The following is a 26,204-nucleotide window of genomic DNA, read 5'->3' as shown; positions in this document are numbered from 1 at the left end:
AGTTTGGTCAAAAAAATGTAATTTTCAATAATTAAATATGATTTATTTTGAAAATAAGAAAAATAAAATGAAAACAACTTGAAATTGGAAAAATACTTAGGTATACCAAGTGCATCACATCATTTGTAGCATGTCAAATAAAAAATGACATTTAGGTGACATTAAATATAAATTAATTTTGATATTAATGATAGTAGAAAAAGAAAATGCAAGAAATTAAATGTACATTCTATTATAAAAATATAATTAATTTTAAAAATGTCACACAATATTTTATTTAGATATTTCAAACATTTTAATTGGACAAACAATAAATAGCGTAATACATTCGATTCACTTAAGTGTTTTTTCTCGAGGTCGTTTCTATTTTTTTGTTTTGAAAAGTAAAAACAAAAAAAATTAAAAATAATTAAATTAAAAACATTTATTCAAATAAGTTTTTTAAATAAAAAATATTTTTAAAAAACTGAAAACAAATAAGCCCTAGCTATGGCACCGTCATACATGATATCATGGATGAAATCACAAGGGCATAGGCAGCAGTGCAATGCGCCAATACTTTGGCTTTGATCTCGTCAATTTTTCGGTGTTCGACTCATGTGACCAGCGACAGAAACGCAGGGGTCGAGCAGGGGCGCTGGCCCCCGTGATAAAATGCTCCTTTGTAGAATGGGCTTAGTTTTACTTGCAACGCATGTTAAAATTAATTTTGGCCTCCATCTTCTTGTAATTTTTCACTTTTGGCCTGTTTATGTTTTAATTTCTACGTCCATCCCTGTATGTGACGAAGCTAGTTTGCTGTGTCTCCAAGCCAAACATGTTATTCAATGTCATTTCCGTTCTCAACTTCATAGTGAAACATCTTGCCAGCAATTAACAAAATTTAGTAGTTATGGAATTAAATTTCATTGTCACGTAAAAACTTTATTAATAAGCATTTTTTAAGTTTGAAGTACTTTAGTAGTCTACCAAAATTCGACTCACCTCAATTTTTATCTATATATAAAAAAAAAAACTGCCAACCAAATGAATTGGGATGGCAGGGTGAGATTTGGGTCATTTACAGTTATTTACACTTTCCTAGATAAAAAGTACAATTTTGATTATTTTTCAATTTTAATATGTTGATCTTTGCTTGATAGAAAATACAAAGATTATAATTATAACATAGAAGTACACAAGTAATAAATATTTATGTTATGTTTGGTTGAAAGGGAGGGAGCTCCCAATTTGGGAGGAGGTTTTGAAGGGGAAGGAAGGAAAAATTCATATGTAATTTTTTTATAATTTTATTGTTAAAGTTTTCAATCAAAATATTATGAGTGATAGTTTAATAGTAAAAAAATTATCTAATTGTTTGAATAGAATACACTCATCATATTTAAATTAAAAGTGTTAATGTTAATAACCCATAATTTTTTTTAACTAAGCAACCCATTATTTGATAAAGGCAAACATAAAAATGAAATGGATGGTGAAAAAGGAATAATTTTTTATTTAACTATTATTTTAAAATAAAATAAAAAGGGAAAATATCATCTAAGAACTTTTTGAGAGTTTTTTTTATACAAAAGGACCTTAAAAATTTGAAATTTTAGTACACTCCATTAATACCTATATGAAAATAAGATTTTATGAGAAAGAACCTAATTACCCCTAAAATTTAATAATTTAATGGGTTTTTGTAAATTCCATGTAGTTAATTATCAAGATTTCTATAAATGCTTGTTTATGCAAGACTAACACTTATATAATTAGAGTGTGTTTGGTTAGGGCTGTTAGAGGGGAGAGAAAATGTTCTCCTTCCCTCCGCTCACACTGGTCCCTTCCAAATTAGAGATTTTTTAGATATGAGCTAAATTTTTTGACCAATTTACTCTCATATTTGTTCTCATATTTCTTAAAATCCATCAGTAAGATAAACCCTCAGTCTCCACCCTTGTTTGCTATGGCCATTCGTGTTGCAGTTCTATCCATCTCGCCTTCGTCTCTTATGTGTGGATGAAGATATAGGTCACCCTATAATGTAGAGGAAGTTACTACTGTAACACTCTAAAGTTTCATACCTTTCTTTCTTTCTTTCTTTTTTTTTTGCAATTCTATGATTTATTTAATTGAAATAAGGTTATTAAACACTTACGATGGTAAACAAAGTCTACTATGATAATAACGAGTGGAACTTACTTGTTAAAACACTACCATGAAAAATAAAAGTTTTACCATGATAGAAAAGACTTTAAATAATATTTTAAAATTCTATCATGGTAGAAAATAGATTACCATGATAATTAATAAATAAAATCCTTGTCATAAAAGTTATTATAGTAGAAAAAGTTTTCCCTTATATCAAAACCTTTCACAATTGGATTGTCATGGTATAATAGGATCTACCATGGTCGAAAAGAATTAAATATAATAAAATAACTTTACCATAGTAATATAAAAAAATACCTACATTAAAGTGTAGCTAATGGAATCCCATTGAAAATAAGTAATAAATATTCAATAAAATAATTCACAAATGTTTTAAATGAGAAGCATGATTTTCTAGGCAAAAGTGTCCAGAAATATGTCAAAAGAGGGTAAAATGGATAAAGGACTAACAATCATGAGGTGTCGTACCCTTAATTTAGCCTCCTCATAAATCTGTGGATACTAATTAGGTTCGAGTTCTTTGAATAATAAGTGGGGTAGTCCTTAATTAATCATGGGACAAAAGCTGCCTCCTGATTTTAACGGTTGGTGCCAAGACAAACTTTCAATTCTAACAGTAAGTTGCCACTACCATATGGGTTTAACACAACTATTCCTCTTCCTATGGGTGAACTGTCACCTAAATGATCATGTCATGCATATACTGACAATTTACATGCCATTCAACAACATTAATCATATCACGTCATGTTCACACAATTTTCTTTCTCTATGATACTTCACATGCCAAATATCACATATTTATCATTTTAATAATGACATGCTCTCAATCATCATTATTAATCACATATGTATAAAATGGGTATCGTTCCTAACAATCCTACACAATTTTACACACATAATCCATCATATTGTCAAAAATTTGTATCAATGGGTCTTCAATCACCTAACAAGTTCTGAACAATTTTCATTCAATAAATAATTAATTAGCAAATAACTATACAAAACTAGATTTTCCTTCAGTTACCCTAAACTTTTAAGAAATAAAAGGTTTACCTCTTAATAAAAGTTTTTAATAAGCTATACTAAAGCTAAATGGTGCATGTAAAGTTGCCCTTACTTAAATACAATTAACTAATAAATTCAAGGCAATCAAAGGTCTAAACCCAATAAAGATTACTAAGTTGTAAAATCCAAGAAGAGACTAATAAGGTTTCCCTTACTAATCCTCGCTGATCTCCAATAATCAATGTAATTAATCAAATTTGTCAAACTATACAAATGAGATCTTAAGTTTTTAATATTTAAAGTACTCCTATATAGTTTCAATGTATCCAAATCAAAGTTTAAAATATGCGCGAAAGCATAGGATTTCAAAAACAGGTAACAGCATTTGCAAAAGAAACAAGAATTCATTTTCTATTAAAATGGCACTTACACTGCGGCATAACACTCCTGTGTCACGGTGTGTTGCCTCTATACCATGAGCCACAGTGTGAGGCACCATGCACTGCGGCGCATTGCATGAATTTGAGAGCATTTTGCTATTAAATGATAGCACCAAAGACAAACTTCTGATTCGTCCTATTTCTCCATCTAACATCTGATTGAGATGATTTAGATGTCTATAGAGAGCTTTCTCATAGCTCTAGCTAATGGTACAAGTTTCATAACCAAATTATTTTTCTATCAAAAGTTGGATACCCATTGTCAATTTTCACACATCTTTCATAAAAACTCATAATTAGGGTGCCTAAAACCTCACCTATATGCCAAAAGCCTACACCAAACTTTAAACCATACTAAATGGATCATTTAGGACTCATGAAATACACCACAATCCAATCAACACACATCTATCATAAATTTACTACTCAACCCCTTGATTTACAAAAACAAGAATGGGGGATAACTTGCATAAAAGCATTAATATAGATCCAAAACAACCCAAATACACTTTACCTTACTTACACTACTTTTTCAGCCCTATACAAGCTTAACAACCACATTATCACTAGCTTAAGGCACAAAATACATAAAACACTTTCAGTTATAATGTAAGTAAATAAAATGATGGAATGAAATCATAGTTAACAAATTAACCATCAAAATACACATATAAGTAAATATAGAGGCCTATTAGTATAATTTTTACTCAGTCCTAAGCCTCTAATTGTTTTTCCTGATCCTAATCAGATGAACTAGGCCCTAGAAATATATAAGGGGTGGGAACAATTACTCAATAACTAATGTCAATTTAGCCTATATAATTACATATTAATTAAAAATAGATGCAAATAGTAATAAATTTACATATCACATGCATACATCAATTATAATCTCAGCCACAATAATAACAATTATGTGACTGGATGTGTAACACATATCATTGATGTCATAATTATGCAAATCTTTGGGTTACAAAAATAATAACTATGCACCTTTAAAATATGTCGAACCACAACAATGACAACCATATGGCCAAAATTAAAAATACATGATCAATGACAACCTTATACTTTTCTGATACTTTTGACATGAAATTGGTGGCTATTAAGTGGCTACGCTCATAACTCGAACTAACCCAACCTTTAACTTATAAGGAGCTATCAGACCAGGGTTAACTCACTCATTTGTGTACCACAGTTTTCCTTAATACTAACAACAATGGGGTGTCTTGCCTCTAATTCAACCTTTTCATAAACCAATAAAGACTAGTTAGGTTTAAGTCTCTCAAAAAACAAGTAGGACAATCCTGAATTAACTATGAGACAATAGTTACCTCTCGATTTCAACGGTCAATACAAAGGCAATATTCTGATTCCAATAACAGTAAGCCAGTATTACTATATAGATTTATCAATCTACTTCTCTCTTTGGGCAAACTCTTGTCAATAATCATGCTATGCACATGTTACACATGTTATGCAACTTAACCAACAATTATATCATATCTCATCCATAACCATACTTCCTCTACTATACAACACATAACAAATATCACATTCATCATTCTCCACATGTTAAGCATCACATATGAGAAAATATGCACATTATTCTCTACAATTTAACATAATTTCACATATTGACAAATTTGCATCAAATAGTTCTTAAGTACCTAAATAATTTCCTAATAATTTTATTCATTTAACAAGTAATTGACATACAATATACAAACAAGGTTTTCTCTAGTTACCTCAAATATTTGAGAGGTCAAAGGTTTACCCCTCAAAATACTAACTTTTAAAGTTTCTTCTCAAGCTTGAATGGTACCAATTAGGTTAATCTACAATCATATCATAAGGATAACATTATTATCCTATTTTTAGGCAATTTCCATCATAACTTCACATGCATCCTTTTATTAAAGTCATAAACTCACTCCCAACTATATCCAATGAGTTTACTAGGTCCTAACAACTTATATTGTCATTAATGAACCATTAAACTACTATTTAATGGTCACTAAACACTCCCAACTCCCTAATAAATGAAAATTTTTAGCCATTCATGGCCCTCAACAACCAACAACTCTGAAAACCATTAATGTAGGGTTTAAATATTATAAACAACTCTCATTACATCTATTTTAGCTAATGAGTTAGGACCCATAGCTTATGGAGACCGAAGATCACTCTCTCAACTCAAACCCTAACTTAACTCTTTACAAAAATGGAAGAAGAAGACATAATGTACATACCTTGTAAGTTAGAAAGCTCTAAAATATCTTCAATGGTCTCCAAGTTCGTGTCCTAACAGAGCAATGGGTGTGCTCTTATTTTCTCTTTTTCACTCTCTCTATTTTTTTTTAACAGAGCGCAACTAGTTTAAGAAACATTTTAGCCATGCATCATGGCACACTCAGCCTACGCCATAACGTATAACATAAAGAGGCTCATCCCTTGTTGATTGCCTTTGTCCGCCGTGGCGAATATTTCTCACACCGCAGCATATAGCATAGAGAACCTTCCTTCTATTCTTTCTCATGTTTTGATACCTGGATGGCTCAACTTTACTTCAGATCAAATCACAATCAAACACACTTATTAAACCTCCCTGGCCACACATAACCTTAATTACTCTCTTTTGCTTAACTTAATCCTGATTAGTTTTTCAAGATGTTATAATGCATAAGATGATTAATCTACAATTAATCATACAAATTATCATTAATATCATCGTACAGACTCTTCCAACTTCTATAAATTAATACTTTAATTATTCAAAATTCCAGTCTCTTGCACTTAAGCATAACCATTAACTTAAATAGTCACTAATATAACACCCACCAATCCAAAATCATACTTTAAAGATCTAGGTTTCATTTAAAATGGATGATCCAAGCTTACAGTCTTGTAAAAATATCTAAACTATGTGTAGAATATTTAAACAACTCCCACTAATCTAATAGATTTAGATCCATAGCCTTAAATCCAAAATCATCATCTTCCAACCTTAAATCTTACTTCTAAAATGTGTAGAGGGAAGAAAAAGAGATAAGGAAAGCATACTAGGTGAAACTAAGCTTCAAACACCTACAAAATGCTCAAAAGTTGATGCCCTGGCAGATAAAATACTCTCTTGGTTCCACCCTCTCTGTTTTTTGGTCTTTACTATTGCTTTGGACTGTTTTTGCTTTTTGAAAAAATTGGTTCAAGAAATAATGCTATATTGTAAATTTTTATATTGTAGCATAACGTATAATAGGTTAAAAATTGAATTTCTCTCTATAAGTTGAGTCTCAATGACCTAATTCACTTTTAAACCCAATCTAAAAGCTAAAGCCAAGCTTAATATCCATCTCTAACTATTCCCAAACTTAATTATACTTAAATTTACATAATTACCCTTTATTAGATTAATAAATCATTGAAAAAATTTTAGGATGTTACACACAATTTCATTTTGAGTGATTTAAGTGTCCACACAAAAGCTTATTTAAAAATCCAACTAATGGCTTTGGTTTGGCACAAAAACTCCTCCATATGAGGATTTTATCCACAAAACCCATTTTTAGGAAAACTACAACTTCTAAACACCCAAGTAAATTGTTGATGGTGGCACTTGATTCAAGTTCTGGTTAGAGTTAGTGGTACTCCCTTTGGATTTAGGACTCTTGGGCATGTGTTAAGTCTTGTCAATGCATCCTTTTGCATCTAATTATCCAACTTTAAAATAGGTTATTGTTCTAGTATGAAATCAATGTCATTAGCTAGAGGATCTAATAAGGTTTTGGAACGTGCATATTTGGGGGTAAATTAAAATATTGCCCCAGTTTTGATTACGTTGTTTCCATATTTGTCCCTATATTTCTTTATGCCTTTTTATTGATTTTAACCTCACGTTGAATTTAACAAATATTTTTAAGAAGGATTTTTGGCAGGATCCTAACTTTAAATTTTCTTTCCAATGAATTTTAATTTATTATATCATTTAATTCAATCCTTTTCTTTATGTGAGGTTATAAGGTTTAAGGGTTCCATATTGATTGTTATGGTAGTATGATATTTTCTAATAATGTCAAGGCAAACACAACTCTCCTTTGCATGCAAAATGTTTAAACAACATCTAGGCATATAAAATAGGGCCATAAATGTCACCAAAAATAAAGTCACGGTAGTTAATTATAAGTTTGTTTAAATATAGGGTCATATGCTCATAAATCCTAAAACAATGCCCCATGATTGGCAAGTATAGATATTAACTAATCAAAAGGGTTGACATGGCTAATCAGTGTCTACCAATACCAACTGCGCTTCTAAGGCTTCTTCAACTAAAATGTTCCTTATAAAAATATTAGCCATGGGAAGTGACACACAAAGATCTCAATAACCAAACTAATATGCAACAATGTATGTAATGCAACTAACCATATAATTGCTAAGTAGGGCATACAACAATGATTTTCAAACAACAATTATTTGAACAAAGATCCAAACAAACATATTTTTGCACAACAATGCCTTATATCCCTCCAAACACCCTACTTAGAATCAAAGCACTCATTAAAGGGTGGATTGATATAAGCTAATAGCCACTCATCGAATCTAATGAAGGCTTATCATATAGTAGAATATAACCCCCAACAAAATCTCTAACAACACATATTTTCCAAACAAGTCCAAATATATCATGCTTATTTCCAAACGATCCAGACAAAACAGAACTAAATAATTTTCATGCTTGTGAACAAATTTTGGTTCCAAACACAACATATACATATATGATTCATTCTACTTGATAATTATTTTTCCAAATAATAAAAATATGCTTTCTTAAACAAAACTTGCTTCCAAACTAGCATAGCAAGTCACAATGCACACATAATCACACATTAGTAGTGGTTACCTTGATTTCTTGCCAATAAAGCTCCTCAAACGAGCACACTTTCACTGTTAATAGTGTTTCTACTACAATCTATATACAACACAATACTAGCCTAAGTTAATAAAGCACATCCAACACTAATTAAAGTATCTACATACTAATCACACCTTAATCTTAAGCTTAGCTTAATCAATCTAAACAACACAAATCTATCACACCCATTCAAACCCTTGAAGTCATAATCATTATATGTAACCTCCATTAGGTTAAACCACAAATTAACTCCAAATCATAGTTGTCCAAGGTTTTAAAAGAAGAATTTCTCAAAATTATTTTAAAGGAATCCCAATCTGCCATTTTAAATCTCAAATATAAATTTAAGGACTCTAAATTCAAGTTTTAAAAACAAAGCGAAAGCTTGAAAACTAATTGGGACCCAAATAATGAGTTTTAGAACTCAAAAATCATTTCTATACAGAAAATGACACATGTGTCGCGACGTGTCTTCTCTGTGCCATGCGCTGCGGCGTATTGCATGAAATTTAACAGATCAGTGCTGTTATTTAATAACATAGGGAGCGGACTTTTCATGTGTCCTAAATCTCTGTTCGACATTCGATTGAGGTGGTTTTGGTGTCTACACGAAGCTTTTTCTTAACTTTAGCTAATAGCACTGGTTTCACACTCAAATTTAGTTTCTATCAAAAGTTGAATACCGAAACTCATTTTGACACATTTTTACAAAATTTTCTAAGTGAGGTGTCCCAATTTAATCACACGTACCAATAGCCTACACCAACCCTTCGATCATACTCAATAGACTCTTGCGGACTCATACAGCACACCACACGCAATCAAGCACACTTATTTCACAAAATCATCACTCAACCCCAATTTTCACAAAATATAGAAGGGGAGGAAAAGTTGTACAAACTTAACCATTTCATTCATATTTTTCAAAAATACATATGTTCCTATTTACACAAGTATTTTGGCTCTATCCATAAGTTCACAATAAAAATTCACTAATCCAAGGCACAAAATACACTAGTTAAACACAAAATTATGCAAGTAGTGCACTGATCATGACAATTAGTTGGCAATTACATTGACAAATACACATGTAAATAGCAAAAGAGAGGCATATAGAGGATTTACTCCACCAATCCTAAGCCTCGTATGTTTTTCCTGACTTGGATCCGATGAGCTAGGTTTTGAAAATATTGAGAATTGAGGAGTGAGTACAACCACTCAATAACCAAGTTTCACTTAACCCTTACAGTTATATATTAATTATAAATAGATGCAAATAGGCACATAAGTACATATATCACATAGTATTAGGCCACGGTTTACAAAACTAACAACTATGTGACTAGGCTTGCCACAAAATACCATATCATGTCATTTCACAAAAACATAACATAGGGTCATAAAAATAACAATCATGCGCTTTTAACACATGTCGGACCATAAAACTAATAACTATGTGGTCGGACTTATATATATGATCATATGCCAATCTTATATCCTCCTGTTACCTTCGATATAAAACCGGTGGCTATCATGCGGTTACATTCTTCATGGACTAACCCAGCCTTTCACTTGTGAAAAGCTATAGGGCTAGGGTTAACTCACACACTTATATAATCTGGTTTCCCCTAGTACTAACAACCATGGAGTGTCGTACCCCAAATCTAGTCTCTTCATGAACCAGTAGAGACTAGTTAGATTCAAATCTCTCACAGAACAAGTGAGACAGTCCCAAATCAACTATGGGATAAGGGCTATCTCCTGATTCCAACAGTTAATGCCAAGGTTAGTTCCTGATTCCAATGATCACTGCTAATACCACTTGAATTTCAACCAATCTACTTCTCTCCCTAGGCGAACTCCTGTCAATAACCATACTATACACATTTCACACATAATATGTATTTTAATAATTATTTTTCAACACATAAACTTACATAACACAAACATTATACACTTTAACAAATATTTCATCACAATTCTCCACCCCTATTAATAGATCACAATTAGTTTCAGAAAACATCAAGGGTGGTAGAATAAGGTTTTCTCTTTCTCAAAACCATTTCATAATCAAGTATTTGCCAATATATATCATCAATTTAAATTTATAAATCACATTTCACAAACACAATTAACATTCAACTATAAAAATTAAGTTTTTCCCAGTTACCTTAAACCTTTATGAGGTTAAAGGTTTATCCCTCACTATATTAACTTCCCAAGCTTCAACGAGCTCAAATGGTGCCAAAACAAACCTCTCTTAGGTGTTTGTGAGCTCTAATCTATCAACAATAGGACTAAATATCGTGTCTTAACAGAGCCAAAATCAAGCTCTTCGTTTTCCTCCTCTTTCTCTCTTCTGTTTTCACACAACTCATGAGTTGATTTATCTAATTTTTAGACGTGTGCCTCCTCTACTGTGATGCATAGTACAGAGAAGCCCGTTACATTTGAATTGTCTCCGTACACTGTGGTAGACCAACCACGTGCCACGACATGTAGCACAGAACACAACTCTTCACTTTTTCTTCCTCTTTCCTTGCTCAGGTGGCCCACCATCGATCCGAACCTACTTCTAAGGCTGAAATCATAAAAATTTATACCAAATTAAGCTCTTATGGTCACACACCTCATTAACTCACTAACTACCCTAATTGGGTTAATAAATTAGGGTTAAAATTTTTTGGATGTTACATATACTTTTTAATACCTTATTTAGCTCTGACATACCCAAGTCTTCATTAAAATCACTAATTAGATATAGGATTTTAGATTTAACCCTTCTACCATCATAAACAACATTAAAATAGCTTAAGTTACACTTATTTAACCCTCAAAACATCCCAAAAATTCAAACCCAAGGGCTGGGCAACATCATAAACAAAAAACCCTATCTTACACCTAGCATAACCTAGCTAGAAATAGAGAGAATGAGGTAGAAGGTGGGTTAGGCTGTTTACCTCAAGCCTTAAATGCACCGAAGTCAACTCTCAACTTCCTAGAATTGAATGCCTTGTTAGAGCCCTTGAATTTTCATAAAGGATCCTTATTGAACTCCCTCCTCTTTATTCTATTAAAAGAGAGAATGAAGGATTTAAATTTTCAAGCCATACACTACAACAGGTACACCATGCACCTCAACACATGGCACAAACATAAAAATCCCACTTAAGCCCAATGAATTTAGACCTGATCTAGCCTAATACCTATCCTAGACCTTATTCAACCTTAATATACCAGCCTAAGCCTATTTTAAGTTATAGTTTGATGCCTGAACTCATGATTAACCTTAAATACAATTTATTCTTCAATCAAATCTCAAAATAATATCAATTGTCAATTTAATTTTCCAATCACGCTTCAATTTTTACAATTAAAGCCTTATTTAAAAAAGGATGTTACAGCCACCGTTGAAATCAAAATTTGTGTAATAAAGAGGAAGTAGTCGTTGCTTGCTACAAACTTTGACTTTAAGCTTCAAGTCATCCATCATCGAAGTGAATGGAGGATTAGGAGGTCTACATTTTGCTAATCTAGAATTAAAAGTCATTTAATAGAAGCTAAGCAACTGAAAATTAGTAGAGATGTGAAGGAAGGTGAAAGCTTGAAGTCATTAAATAGTTTGTTACTTTTAGAATTTTTTTTATCAACTTTATGATTCAATCAAAGAAATCAACTTTCATGAAATTTTTCATGAGAGTTTATTTACTTATTATTTATTTAATCAAATGACTATTAGTGTAAATTAATTTTTATAAGATAGAAATAAAAAAAATAAAAGCTAATATGTAGGGGTATAATAGTAAATTAATTATTACTTACCCTCCTTTTCTCTCTTGAACCAAACAACGTATCATTAAAAATCCATTCCTTTTAACAAAATCAAATAAGGTAACATAAAAACCCTCTCCTCCCCTTCTCTCCATCGCATCCTCTCCCCTCAATCAAACACAGCCTTAAACATATGCTAATTAATTATGGTCACTTGTTAATTCTAAATTAACTGTTGTTAGTTACAAATGATTACTTGTCAAGACTTGAATTGATGCTTGTTTGTATAGAATCAACATGTGTATAATTAAAAATATGCTACCAATTATTGTTACTTGTTAATTTCGAATGGGTCATTATTAATTGTGTTTGGTTATTTATCAAAATTCAAATGGATTATTGTTTATGTAAGACCAACATCTGTATAATTAAATCTGTACTAATAGTTTTTGCCACTTATTTATTTTCAAATAGTTTGTTGTTAATTATATATAATTACTTGTTAAAACCTGAATGGATGATTGTTTATGATATAATACAACCAAATGATAGCTCACAATAATCCAAAACCCCACGGCGTGTTATCTCATGGAGCACAACACTAATCAAAATAGTCTTACAATTGAAAAATTCAATTCATAAATTCAAATCAAAGTATGAAAAATACAAATGACTTAACTATTTAAATAAAGTTTTAAAAACTTAAATGATGCAATCATAGTTAATCTAGGATTTCAAATAGATAGATCGTATCTTTAATGGATATATTATATCCTTATTTAAACTAAAATAAAATAAAATAATTTTTCTAAACTTAAATTTAAAATAAAAATAAGATAAACTAATTTCCTAAATTTAAAATGAAAATAAAAATTAAATTACTTTGGACTCATGGGCCTAAGTGTTTTGCATTAGGCCTAATATGTTAAAATTCTTTCTTTAATCTTCTAGAACTTCATTTGCCTTTAAAACTTTTTAATCATTTAGAATATCTTTAATTAATAAATTTAGAGCTTCTTTTTTCTTCTTAGCTCTGGATTCATTCATTGATCCTCCAATATCTTGTAATGAATTAAAAATACTAAATATTGAATTTTGACTCACCCATAAATTTCTATCACTTTATACATCTATAAAATTTTAGGGGTAATTATATATTTTTTCACAACATCTTATTTTCATTTGAGTAGTTAGAAGTGCAGTGGAATTTTAAATTTTAAGATTTCTTTTTTTTTCCGTTGATATAAAACTCTCTGGGGTCCTTAGATGATATTGTCCCAAGAAGCAAGGAAAATGAAATCTGAACCGTCCATCGGAGCAGCTTCGTGTAGTCACCAGGCAGTAGGAAGGACACCCGTGTCGCCATTTTCCATGCAAAGTGAGCATAGAGGTCAGTCTCCAACTAGACGCTTGTTTTGAGGCAGTGAAGCTGAAAGAGGGTTCTCGTCGCTATAAGCGATCGGATTTCTTCACATTTCCTCCAACATGCGAGGGTACGCGAGAAGGAAGCCTAACGATAACATCAAGGCCCCTCGAATCGATCCCCCTCATTCTCCAAAACAGCGCCCGTCTAGTGATTCGGACTATTTTTACCAAAAACTCAACCAGGTCTGGGAGTCCTACGGACTCGGTCTAATGTGAGTGTCCTAAACTTGTTTTGTTGATTTTGCTTCCCATTTGCTCATTTCGCCTCTCTTCGTCGGTGATCCGGTGGGTCGAATTCCAGCTTCACGGGCTTTCTTCTCTGGGTTTATAATCTTTCGCTGCTAATCAACCACGTGGGAATATCTCTTCTTCTTCTTCGGGGTTTTATTCCTGGAAATGCTTTTAAAAATCATTGCTTTATTATACTTTTCTGATTTACCCATGTCTTTTCCCAATCACTCGGCAGTATTGATGCCCGAGAAACTTCGCTGGACATGTTCCTCTTTTACTCGGAGGTGACCAGAAGAGGAGGATATCATCAGGTATATCTTGCCCTAAAACTGACATTGCTCTGTTTAATTTGTGTGGAATGTGCATGGGATGGGCCTTTTGGCTTGTCTATTTTTTAAGCGCGTTGACCTCATTCAAGGGATTTTTCTAATGTGGTATGTGCACTAGCATAGGATTTTTTTAATATGGTAGTATTCTGTTGGAACTAGATAAATAAACTGAAGAATATGTTATGATTCTATGTGTTGTGTTGTGCGAAATTGTTCAGGTCAGCAGAGACAGGAAATGGGATGAACTTGTTTCTGCCTTAAAGTTGCAAGGCAGTAACGCAAAGTTACCTGTTCAACTTGAAAAGTGCTACGCTCTACTTCTTTACCAGTTTGAGCGACTCTACCACTACAGGGATCCAGCACAGAAAGCTGCTACTAGCCCCACCTCAGGTTGAACCAAAACACCGATTTCTGCAGATTTTAATTTTAATGATGTCCAGCACATTACAAATGTGTTTGGTATACAGGACTGCTTCTTGAAAGTTTCACGCTTCGTGATTTACATTCACTACTAGCTCAAAAATACGTGTAGTGTTTGTGTCGCCGCCTTTATTTATTTTAGCCCGTTACTGTAGGTCTTGTCACAGATGGCATAAGCCCAGAGAGGAAGCGTAAATATGAGGTTAGTTTATTTGAATTAATGGATAATGAAGACGGTGAGGTGGAGACAAAGATGTGCAAGGAAATGACAGGTTTGGCTTTATGATCTATCATGTAATAAGCTTAGACATCACGTCAGTTACGTTACTGACTTAGTTTTTTGCTGGACGGGTTTTTAGAAGGTATTAAGTGAGTTTAGAGATATTTAAGCAATTACTGGAATTGCATTGCAACTTAGCAGGGAGCGAGCTTGCAGAACAGCAAGTATTGGTACAGGCAACTCAAGAGGACAAGAAAGTAAAGAAACGTCGAGGTGCTCCGCAGGGATGTAAAACTGCATATCAGATATTCATCAAGCAGGAATGCGCTCGGCTGAAGACTTGTAATGAGGCATCTACTCGCTCAAATTTTCTACGCATGGCCATTGATGCGTGGAACAATATGACTGAGATTGAGAGACAGGTAATTTGAGGCTGAAATCCATTGAAATTTGCCTTCATGCGGGACAAAAGAGAGGAGACCAAAAATGAATAAAAAGGAATGAGTTGGTCAATGAACCTAAATCTCTTGTAAATAATCATGTTGCAGCCGTTTGTGGAAGAAAGCAAGAAGGAAAAGGAAAGGCTCATGGAAGCAACGAAGACTGGAGATCAGAATGGAGATCAGAATGTTAAAGCTGGCATTGATTTTGGTGACTATCGTGTGACTCTGCAACCTGATGCAGAGAACTGCGGCGATGGCTTAGAGCTTGTAATGAGCGAAGAAGGACCCAAAGAGCCATTAACTATTGACATGGGGCATATACCAAGTGAAGCATTAGAGTAATTGTGGGTTCAGTGGGTGTCCTGCGATGCCTTTTGGTTTTTGGAGCTATCTCGCTGTATAGTTGCTGTACATGGTTTACTCAAACTAAGCTGCTAGCCATCATTTTTTTGTGTGTTGAAACTTGAAACAGCAAAAGCGTGGCTGGAAGAGGTGTAGAATATACATCCATCCTACTTTGACTAGTACATCTGCTTGTGTTACAGCGTTGCCTTTGCGAATTCCACCTTATGGATGATTGCTTGATTTAATTGAGCTCGGAATTGGACTTTGGGCCTCCGTTCCAAAGGTTTTTTAAAACTGAAAAACAGATATGATGTTTTGTCATCCATGGCTTTCCATCATCAACAATTTGGATGGCCTTCCCCAATGACGTTTTCTCTCTTAGATGTTGAAATAATTGGATAGTTATGTATATTACACGGAATATATATGAAAGAAACCCAAGTAGAGGTGGACGGAAAATTAATTGTTGCACAATTGAATGCTTCCTTCCAAATTTATGTTGGTGTAATGATCGTAATCATAATTGATTCGGATAATGTAACAACTGTAACATGAGTAAAAATTATTTTCCTTTTTTAAACCAGGTGTTCGTGTATCTACTGGTTGCCCCGTCTCGCTACACAACTCATAGTCAATACTCAAATTGATGTTATTTATGCCATCATGTCAACTACGAATGGCTCCACCTTGAGCAATTCCTGCACGTAAGTTGGATGTACAAATTTGGCTAGTTAGTGTGCTTCTCACGTAGGGACAAAATTTGTAGAAGAGCTCCTTGGCACGTGCAATGCAGGTAACTTTGCGTTATGAAAAATGACAGAGATAGTACTTAATTCACATGACTTGCAGAATCAGATTACTGTTCAAGGTAACTCATTTAGCCCGTTGCTTGGACTGTGACTTCTACATGTCCCAGAGTTTCAGTTCAGTGCTATAAACCTTTTGCAGAATCTGGATAAGGGAGTCGCCTCAAGATGAGCACCACAGCCACGAGTTTTCCATCTGGCCTGAGACCCGAAGAGCTCCCAGCGCAGAACAGTACTCTCACATCAAGGCTCTCGCACAAGAAAGTCCTAGACATCCTCAATAACAAATGCGGCCATTCTCCGCAGCATCTCAGACAGGCTCATGCTATGATCCTCAGAACTGGGCACTTTCAGGATCATTATGTATCTGGCACCTTGGTCAAATGCTATGCGAATCCTTATTTCAACGACTTTGCCTTGGCAATCAGAGTTTTCCATCATATCCCAAGCCCCAACGTGTTCGTGTGGAATATAATTCTCAAGGGATGCTTGGAGAACAACGACCCAGATATGGCCATATCGTCTTATAAAAACATGCTGGTCTTCAATTCTAGGCCTAATAATTTCACTTATCCCACTTTGCTCAAGGCTTGTGCCCTTGCGGGTTCTGTTGAAGAAGGGATTCAATTTCATGCCCATGTGGTGAAACACGGGCTCAGTGGGGATGGTCACATTAAGAGTGCCGGGATTCAAATGTATTCGTCATTTGGGCTAGTGAAAGAGGCCAGGAAAATTCTTGACGATAAAGATGGTGAATCCGACGTCATCTGTTGGAATGCCATGATCGATGGATATCTGAAGTGTGGACTAGTGGAAGCTGCCCGTGAGGTGTTTGAGAGTATGGCGGAGAAGAACGTAGGCTCTTGGAATGCAATGATAAGCGGGTTAGCTAGGTGCGGGATGATTGATTGTGCAAGGAAACTGTTCGATGATATGAGTGACAGAGATGAAATTTCTTGGAGTGCTATCATAGATGGGTATGTCAAAGAAGGGTGTTTTAAAGAGGCTTTGGAAGTTTTTAACGAAATGCAACGACAAAATATAAGGCCAAGAAAGTATATACTAGCAAGCATGCTAACTGCTTGTGCTAATTTGGGAGCTTTAGATCTTGGTCGATGGATTAATTCATATATGGAAAGGAATTTTATTCAAATGGAGGCAGTCTTGGGGACTGCTTTGGTTGATATGTATGCCAAATGTGGGCGTTTAGACATGGCGTGGGAGGTCTTTGAGAATATACCAGTGAAGGAAGTTTCCACTTGGAATGCTATGATAGGGGGGCTTGCTAGTCATGGCCAAGCAGATGAAGCAATCAAGCTGTTCACGAAGATGAATGAGGAAAAGCTGAAGCCAAATGGAATTACTTTTGTTGGCGTTCTAAATGCCTGTGCACATGCAGGAATGGTTGACAGAGGTCTAGCCTTGTTGCATTCAATGAAAGAAGTATACGGGATTGAGCACGAGATAGAGCATTATGGTTGCGTGGTCGACCTCCTGGGAAGAGCTGGACTTCTTGAGGAGGCAGAGAAGTTTATAGATTCTATGCCAATGGAACCCAATGCAGCCGTTTGGGGGGCGCTTCTAAATGCTTGCAGAATACACAGAAATGTAGAGCTAGGAGAAAAGGTGGGATGGATTTTGCTTGATATGGAGCCTCAAAACAGTGGTCGTTATACATTATTATCAAACATCTACGCGAAGGCAGAGAGATGGGATGATGTTGCAAGAGTTAGAAAGTTGATGAAGGAGAGAAGAATCAAGACTATTCCTGGAAGTACCATGATGGATTTGGGCGGTGCAGTTCATGAGTTTAAAATGGGAGATGGGTCACACCCACAAACGAAAGAAATCTATTCGATGTTGGAAAGTATTATGGAGAAGCTGCGTGCGGAAGGCTATTCTCCAAAGACTTCAGGTTTCCTTCGACATTGATGAGGAAGAAAAGGAAACTGCACTTAGTCTGCACAGCGAAAAGATTGCAATTGCTTTTGGACTCCTTCGTACAGAACCAGGAACAACACTCCGCGTTGTAAAGAATCTGAGGGTTTGTGAGGACTGCCACTCTGCTTTCAAGCTCATCTCTCAAATATACAGCCGCGATATCATTATGAGGGACCGTGTGCGCTATCATCATTTCAGGAATGGGGTTTGTTCATGCAAGGACTTTTGGTAAGATCTTTACATAGCATGTGCCAATGCATGTTAAGTTAATTGTGATTCATCATCCTAAAAATTGTGATTCATCTATGGTGATAGGGAGTTATTTATCAGAGGATAAAAGAACAGCTCCAGTATAGTGGAGCAATAATCCTGGCTGTCCCTTATTGACTTAGGATTAAGAGCATGGCTGATACTTGGTAGGATCATTTCCTTAGCGGAGTAATAGTGAAAATGTGTATAGATGTTCATAAACTTGTCGTTCACTATCATCATTCATCCGGGTAAATATATTCTCTATTCATATTATGTGACTGATGAGATTAAAATTAAATGGCAACTTTTTTTTTTTTAGGGTTTTAGCCCTTTTCCGATGGTTGTCACTGATATGAAGTTAGATGCCGGCTTTTTTACCAACATATTGCAAACAATAAAAAAAGTTATCGAAATGTTGTGCCATAAAAAATATTTACCCAAATACTACACTAAAAATTATTCATACCGAGAATGAGTTTGTTGCTATAAAGAAATCATTCAGATCAAGAATGATTTTATAATCAAAAAATTTTTTTTTATTCAATGAAAAGTGAAATCGTTCACTGGATGAATGATTTTAGCTTTTTTATTAATGTGACATTTTATTCACTATTAATTATGAGAATCTCTACTTTCCTTTCTTGCTTTACTTTTCTTGCATGATTCATTTAAGCATGAGATGGATGGTCACTTACTATTGTTAATGCTCCTCCAACACTCTTTGAGTTTGATAGAACATCTGAGTACATGCAATGCTATTGAAGATATACTCAACAATGGATCCAGCGTATTAGTAGTAATATTAGGTATGTGGTAAGTTTTTCACCTTCTTCTACTAGTACCATCCTTTTTCTTTATAAAAAATTGTTATAATGTAATAATGTCTTATTGTTTATTTTAGGCTGATATAACAGAGGATTTATACTGGCTAATGATTAATTCTCATTCAAAATGCTCTCATTACATTAATTATTGAGATAGGGTTATTCACAACCAATGCAACATCTTACTTATAATGAGAGAACAATAATTTAACAGGAACCCTTAACATGCTCTACCAAAAGTTGAGTTGCCTCATCTACAAATTTATCGAGATAAACTAAACAAGCGATGTGTTAACTATTTATCTATCTAACCACCAATTGAAAATAAAAATATAGGAAAACAAGAGCCATAAAATTTTAGTCAATCACATTATATGCTATTTATCATTATTATCACCCCTTTTCACCTCTCTTAATTCTATTCAATTTGAGTCTTATTATGTACCGCCCTCATCATCATCACTTCTTAACCCACCCACTCCTATTCAATGGTACTAGTGAAAGAAGGTGAAAATCTTGCCGTATACCTAGTATCACTACTAATACGTTAAATCTATTGTTAGGTATGTCTTCAATATCATTGCAGGTACTCAGATATTCTATCAAACTCTTCGAGTGCTAGAGAAGCATTAACAATAATAAGTGATCATCTATCCCATGGTTAAATGAATCATGTGGGAAAAGCAAAGTAAGAAGAAAAAGCAAATATTCTCATTGTTAACAGTAAATAAAAGGTCATATCAATAAAAAAAGCTAAAATCGTTCACCCAATGAATGATTTCACGTTTCATTAATTAAAAAAATAATTTTTAATTATAAAATTGTTCTTGACTTGAACGATTTTATTATACCTACAAATTCGATTTTGGTATGAACGATTTTCAATGTAATATTTGGATAAATATTTTTTTTGGTGTAGCATTTTGATAATTTTTTTTACTGTTTGTAGTGTATTGGTAAAATAAGCCTTAATGTCAATTAAGCTGAAAAAGTTACATTACCAATGCAATCTTAATTTTTAAGAACTCGAAGATTTCTAACTTCGAGGGTACCTTGCTATTTTGATGGATGTGGTGCTTATGAAGACACTTTCTAGTTTCAAGAACACACATCCCGTCATAATTACAGCTAGTGTGATCTAAAGATAAGTGGGGGTCATATTTTGAGAGTATGTTACTATATTTCACAACTTTTTGCCTTTTCAGAGTATAGTTCCCACGTGCTTGAAAAAGGCCAAGAAAAGTGTGGCAATTAAAATGGATGGGAAAATACAAGTTTTATATATTTACTATCAGGTTATCTAGTAAACTTGGATAAATATATCATGTTTATCCATAACAACATAGAATTGAGTCTTTACAAAAACAATCTTGAGTCTTTTCTAACAGAAAAGTTTAACAAACAAAGATGTGAAGAGGTGTGACTCAATTAGTCCATCAGAAATATGAATGATGATGAGTGATGAGAAAGAATGTGAGCCTTGACTGAAGCACTACAAGCATGGTATTTTAAAATTAAGTTCTGGCCATGCCTTCATTGCAAATTACAATTAGGTTCCGTTCGTGGTACTTCTAGCATACCGGTAATTGCTGGGCACTGTGTAAGGCTAAATATTCTCCGAATGGTTCCTGCAAGCCCTTTGGTACAGAAATTGCGAGTGCAAGTGATATATCTAAAATATGTAATTCTCGAGATGGTTGGGATGCGCGCGCGTGCGCGCGCACATATATATGAATATAACCAACATGTAAAATAGAGATCAGTCCTACCATCAAATTCAAAGCCCATGATCTTTCATCATGAAGCATTATTAGTCCTTCCTCGAGATGGTTGCAAACTGAGATAATAAAAGTAAGACAAGTCATGCTTCTTGTTAAATCATTTACACCACCACCAGTACAGCAGTACACTTTAGGGACCATATACGGAATATGACATGATTCAAGTTTCAAGCAGAAGCCCGAGCAGCATGAAACTGCAACTCTTTTCTTCTTTATTGCAATAGGATCATGACCATATATAAATTAGTTAAAAGCTTCACAAGTCTTGACACAATGTCTTGCTAAATGATTCCACACGTGCAATTCTTCCCAGGCTGGCATCTTCCATGCAAATAAATGTCAGGGGGAGTATGAGTGTCAGTTGGGGGTCCCCAGGATTACCATGTATGGCTCCTGTAACACTGAGATTATCATCATCATTCTCACTACTCGTGAAAGTGTCTACTGTGGTTGCAGCAGCAGCGTGATTTCCCCCTTGATCATGCGCCTCTTGGATGATGAACCTTTTGGTATCATCAACTTTGGATAAGCGATAAAGCAAAGCAGACAATCTCTCTTCATGATTATAACTATACCCCGCAGCACAAATCCCCACAGTCGATTAATCCTCACAGGCTAACTTTCTTTATGCTTCCATTTCAATTTTTTCCTTTTAGTTCCAGAGTCGCACATTGCTGCAACATTTTGTTCCATTCCTTAACTTCCATATTTTTTTCACTCAATTTTTGTTCAAATGATGAGGATCATGACTTGTGATCAAGAGTTTTTGTCCCATCTCCAGCTGCTGGCAAATTAAACGGTTGTTTCATAATAAATAATGTTAAGCTTTTAGTCATGATTTATATAATCATGCATATTTCGGGTGGTTGTTTCGGGGATAAGAACGGAATGGATTGGTTGCCAAGGAAGACACTCGTGCGCCAGTGTTTTTAATTCAAAAAAGAAAAATCGAAGAACAAGATGGCAGATGAGGCTCAATAATGAATTAGACAGACAGGTCGTGTATATTTTATGATTAAAGTGCATCTTTTTACACGTGTACAACGTTCCTGAAAAAAAAAGGATAAATTAACAGGACATGTCACATCAATAAAAATGGTAAAGTTTAACGAATTAATAACAAAAAAATTTTTGCTTTCCTAAAAAAATTATTTAAAAAAATTCATTTATTAATACAAGATGTAAGCACTCGTTCAAAAGTACAAAAAAAAAAAGTACTTTAATTCTATATTTTTTGCATGCTTAACATCGGGGTTTTAATAATGATCAGTTCATATGGACACAGTTTTTTATTAGCGGTCGGGCGTAGATAATCATGTGAGTTCTGATTGAAAACGAGGTTGAGATTGAAACAAGACGATAGTAAAACGAGCTATTTCCGCCAAATCCCGCGTTGATATATGTTGTGGTTCCCATTTTTTGTTTGCTAGTTTGGTGCAAAGTGCAAACCATGACATATATACGTGTTGGTGCATTTATTCCTTCTAGAGTCAGTCGTGACACCAGTGGTCGTTTAACATCCTAGTTAGTGACAAGAAGGCCACAAACATATCTACTACTAATGTTGTGTACAAATAAATATTCCTCAACTTATAGCTCTGATTGTTATCATTGCTAGATTTTGCTACCACTTTATCAATAAACTTTGATTCATATTCATAGCCAGTATCAGAGCATCTTCCAGTTACATGTATTTCTTGCCAGAAGGAAATGAATGGCAAGAACATTACTTGTGAGGAAAGCATATCGCTGGGTGATTCGTGAATTTGTTATGGCCTCGTACACATCCTAAGCATTCTTTAAACTTATAATTAATTTATTTATATTAACTCGTTAATAAACGCATAAAATAACTCGCCGAACTTTTTTTAAAAACTCGTTAGACACGGAAAATTTTCAAAACATTTGCCCCAATTTTTTTTTTCTTTTCAAAACATGCTTCACTGCACATATTTATATAGATTAAGGTGCAATTTTATTCTTAAATTATTTTTAAAGGAACAATGTTGCTTCTAAATTATTCGTCATAGTAGTATTGCCTCTAAATTAATTAAATTGGAGCAATGTTGCCCTCACTGTTTAAACATTTATTATTGTACTTAGTAGGACCCAATTTTCATGAGTTAAGATACAATTTTGTCCCTAAACTATTTTCAAAGGAGCAATGTTATTCTCACCATTTAAAAATCATAAAATTAAATAAAAATAAAATTATAGTAATATTAAATAAAAATAATATTAAATGTATATATAAAAATAAATATAAGAAAAATATAAATTATAATTCTATAGCTTGTCAAATATAAGTAAATTTTAATTAAATTAGATATAAATAGACTCAAAAGTATTTACATTTGCACTTATAACTATCAACTAGAGCCATCATTAACTATTCGATTTGGATCAAAAAATTATTTTCATGATTAAGTTAGATTTGATAAGAGTTAAGCTGTTATCAAGCTGAAAACTGAAGTTCAAATGAGAACCGAGACAGCTTTCAAAAAATCATATGATTTTAAACATAATATTAAAAAAGCTTAAAATTTTTGGAAGAATAAAAAAATTCAAAAATTAAATTCGACTAAAAATCAACTTTATCTTTGAATAATTCACATGTATAAAATATAATTTGAGACCCTTTTTTTTATAAAGATGTCAATGGCTATAGGTGCAAATGTAAAAATATTTTTGAATTTACTCATATCAAATTTAATCAAGATTCACTTATATTTTACAAGTTATAAAATTATAGTTTACTTTTTTTTTCTTATATTTATTTTATATATACATTTAATATTATTTTTATTTTATAAAATTGTAGTTTATATATTTTATTATATTTATTATATATATTTAATATTATTACAATTTTATTTTTATATGTACATTTAATATTTTTTATTTAATATTATTATAATTTTATTTTTATTTAATTTTTAAATTTTTAAATGGTAAGGGCAACATTGCTCCTTTAAGAATAATTTATGATCAAAATTGTAACTTAACTCATAAAAAGTGGGTACTGACTACAGTAATTAATGTTTAAACAGCGAAAGCAACATTGCTCTGATTTAATTAGTTTAAGAGCAATATTGTTCCTTTAAGAATAATTCAAGAGTAAAAGTGTACCTTAACTTTATTTATATGACTTTTTTTTTTTGCATAGAATTGAACAGGAAGTTAAATAACGCATATACTGCCAAAAAAAAATACTAATTGAAATCTGGATATGACCAGAGCTTCAACTCTCCTCTCCTAGACTCAAAGTTTCCTCATCTATAATAAGTTTACCGTCATTTTAGTCTTTTTAATCTTATCTTATGTTAGTCTTATCCTGTCTTATATTAATCTTATCTTAATCCTGTGTAATTGTGGTTGAAAGTCAGTGTAGATCTAGGCTTTATATAAAAAAAATTAAAAAAAAAAAACATACAAATCATGTTGCTGCTTTTGCGCAAGCAACACTGTGACTCTCGTGACTGACACGATATTTTTTTTTTAAAAAGGATAGAATTACAACATTATACACAAAGAAATTAATTTCTATCAAGTTTATTAATAACTGAACTAAATTGCATTGTGTCAGCAATGCAGTTTAGTTCAGTTACTAATAAACTTTATAAAAATTAATTTTTTCATGTAGAATTTTAATGTAATTCTCCAAAAAAAAGTGATTTATTACACAATAAAGTTTAATTTAATTGTTAATGAACTTTATAAGAATTAATTTCTTTATGTGGGACTTCAATGTAATTCTCAAAAAAATTATTGATCTATTACATAATGCAGTTTAGTTCAGTTATCAATAGACCTTACAGAAATTAATTTACTTGTGTGAGACTTTAATGTAATTTTTTCAAAAAAAAAAATTATTGATCTATTTTCTTAGTAAGATATTATAGTTTGAAATAAAATAAGTAGTAATTAATTTTGGAGTTAATTATTATTTTTCACTTCAATATGTACACGGATAACAACTTTTAAAATGAAATATTCTTTTTAATATCGACAGAAAATTGTAAAATATATGCATGGTTATCTAAATCTTATAAAATCAAGATCACTTCCTAACACGTTATAAAAAGGTGATGTTTTTGAAAAAATATTTATAAAATCATATTCTTATTTGAATATATACAAAATTTATACATTTTGAAATAAAATATGCTATCTAACATTTATGGCACAACAACTTGCAAAGTAGAAAAATTATTATTTAATTTTGTTTGTTAGTTAAATTGGATGAATTTTCATCATATTGTTTATATTTTTGGTATAGACAAGTTTTTTTTTATCTTAATCTTATAATCACTGAAAATATCTCCTGTTTTTAATTAAAATAAAATAATTTGTTAGTATTTTAAAAAATTCACAGAATAATAAATTCTAAATAAAATAAGTTATTTTAATTTTAATTTATGTGGGAATCATGCATCATAAAATAACAAAATATATTTGTATTCTTAATTTTCCTTGCTTAGCATCATCTACTAAATATAGTTTTGTTCAATCAAGTCAGAAAATAATTTAAAGTATTAATAATTTTTTAATAACCAAACATTGTTCGATAATAATAAATACTATATAAAAAATCATATATCTTTATTCATTGAAAACAAACCCTTTGAGTATATAAGATTTTGTATGAGAATAAAGTGAGAAGTTACCAATAGGGATTGGGTATAGTGAAAAAAGTTAGCCTTTCACAATATGTTGAACCAATGTTAAATTTTTTTACTAAGAGATGTGCCATATTTTGTGTTTAACTGTGCCTTGAACAAAATTATATTTGTACTCAATAAAAATAGAGATAGAGAAGTTACTTAATATTCTCACACTATTACCTTATGTATTGTTGACTCCTATACCTTTTTAAATTAACTTTTAATATCTAAATAAATT

The 26,204-nt window shown here is 32.6% G+C and overlaps 2 protein-coding genes across 3 annotated transcripts; both read left to right on the top strand.

Annotated features, from left to right (window-relative positions):
* The first annotated feature begins 13,652 nt into the window (after positions 1-13,652).
* On the top strand, positions 13,653-16,250 carry LOC129307373 (high mobility group B protein 10-like). The gene is made up of 6 exons (XM_054948310.1): positions 13,653-13,922; positions 14,177-14,252; positions 14,489-14,660; positions 14,846-14,962; positions 15,112-15,332; positions 15,459-16,250. Exons 1-6 carry the CDS (start codon positions 13,771-13,773, stop codon positions 15,693-15,695), a joined length of 975 nt encoding a protein of 324 aa, XP_054804285.1. The 5' UTR covers positions 13,653-13,770; the 3' UTR covers positions 15,696-16,250.
* A 36-nt stretch (positions 16,251-16,286) lies between these two features.
* LOC129307372 (pentatricopeptide repeat-containing protein At5g66520-like) lies at positions 16,287-18,970 on the top strand. Of its 2 annotated transcripts, XM_054948309.1 has the most exons (3): positions 16,287-16,566; positions 16,647-18,673; positions 18,761-18,970. In XM_054948309.1, the coding sequence occupies exon 2, from the start codon at positions 16,673-16,675 to the stop codon at positions 18,434-18,436; it is 1,764 nt and encodes a 587-aa protein (XP_054804284.1). In that variant the 5' UTR covers positions 16,287-16,566; positions 16,647-16,672; the 3' UTR covers positions 18,437-18,673; positions 18,761-18,970. The 2 variants fall into 2 exon arrangements, with proteins under 2 accessions (XP_054804284.1, XP_054804283.1); XM_054948308.1 differs by having other exon boundaries at positions 16,288-18,673.
* Positions 18,971-26,204: the final 7,234 nt, after the last annotated feature.

The sequence above is a fragment of the Prosopis cineraria genome, unplaced genomic scaffold (assembly GCF_029017545.1).
Source record: "Prosopis cineraria cultivar Desert tree isolate PC_DT_omini unplaced genomic scaffold, ASM2901754v1 PC3, whole genome shotgun sequence".
NCBI classification, from domain to species: Eukaryota; Viridiplantae; Streptophyta; class Magnoliopsida; order Fabales; family Fabaceae; genus Prosopis; species Prosopis cineraria.
Note: the sequence above shows the minus strand (reverse complement) of the source record. Positions and strands in the feature narration are given on the sequence as shown.

Coding starts and splice junctions, on each gene's coding strand:
- LOC129307372 (XM_054948309.1), top strand. CDS start 16,673: ATGAGCACCACAGCCACGAGTTTTCCATCTGGCCTGAGACCCGAAGAG.
- LOC129307373 (XM_054948310.1), top strand. CDS start 13,771: ATGCGAGGGTACGCGAGAAGGAAGCCTAACGATAACATCAAGGCCCCT. Junction 14,253..14,488: donor GAAGAGGAGGATATCATCAG/GTATATCTTGCC, acceptor GAAATTGTTCAG/GTCAGCAGAGACAGGAAATG. Junction 14,661..14,845: donor TGCTACTAGCCCCACCTCAG/GTTGAACCAAAA, acceptor CCGTTACTGTAG/GTCTTGTCACAGATGGCATA.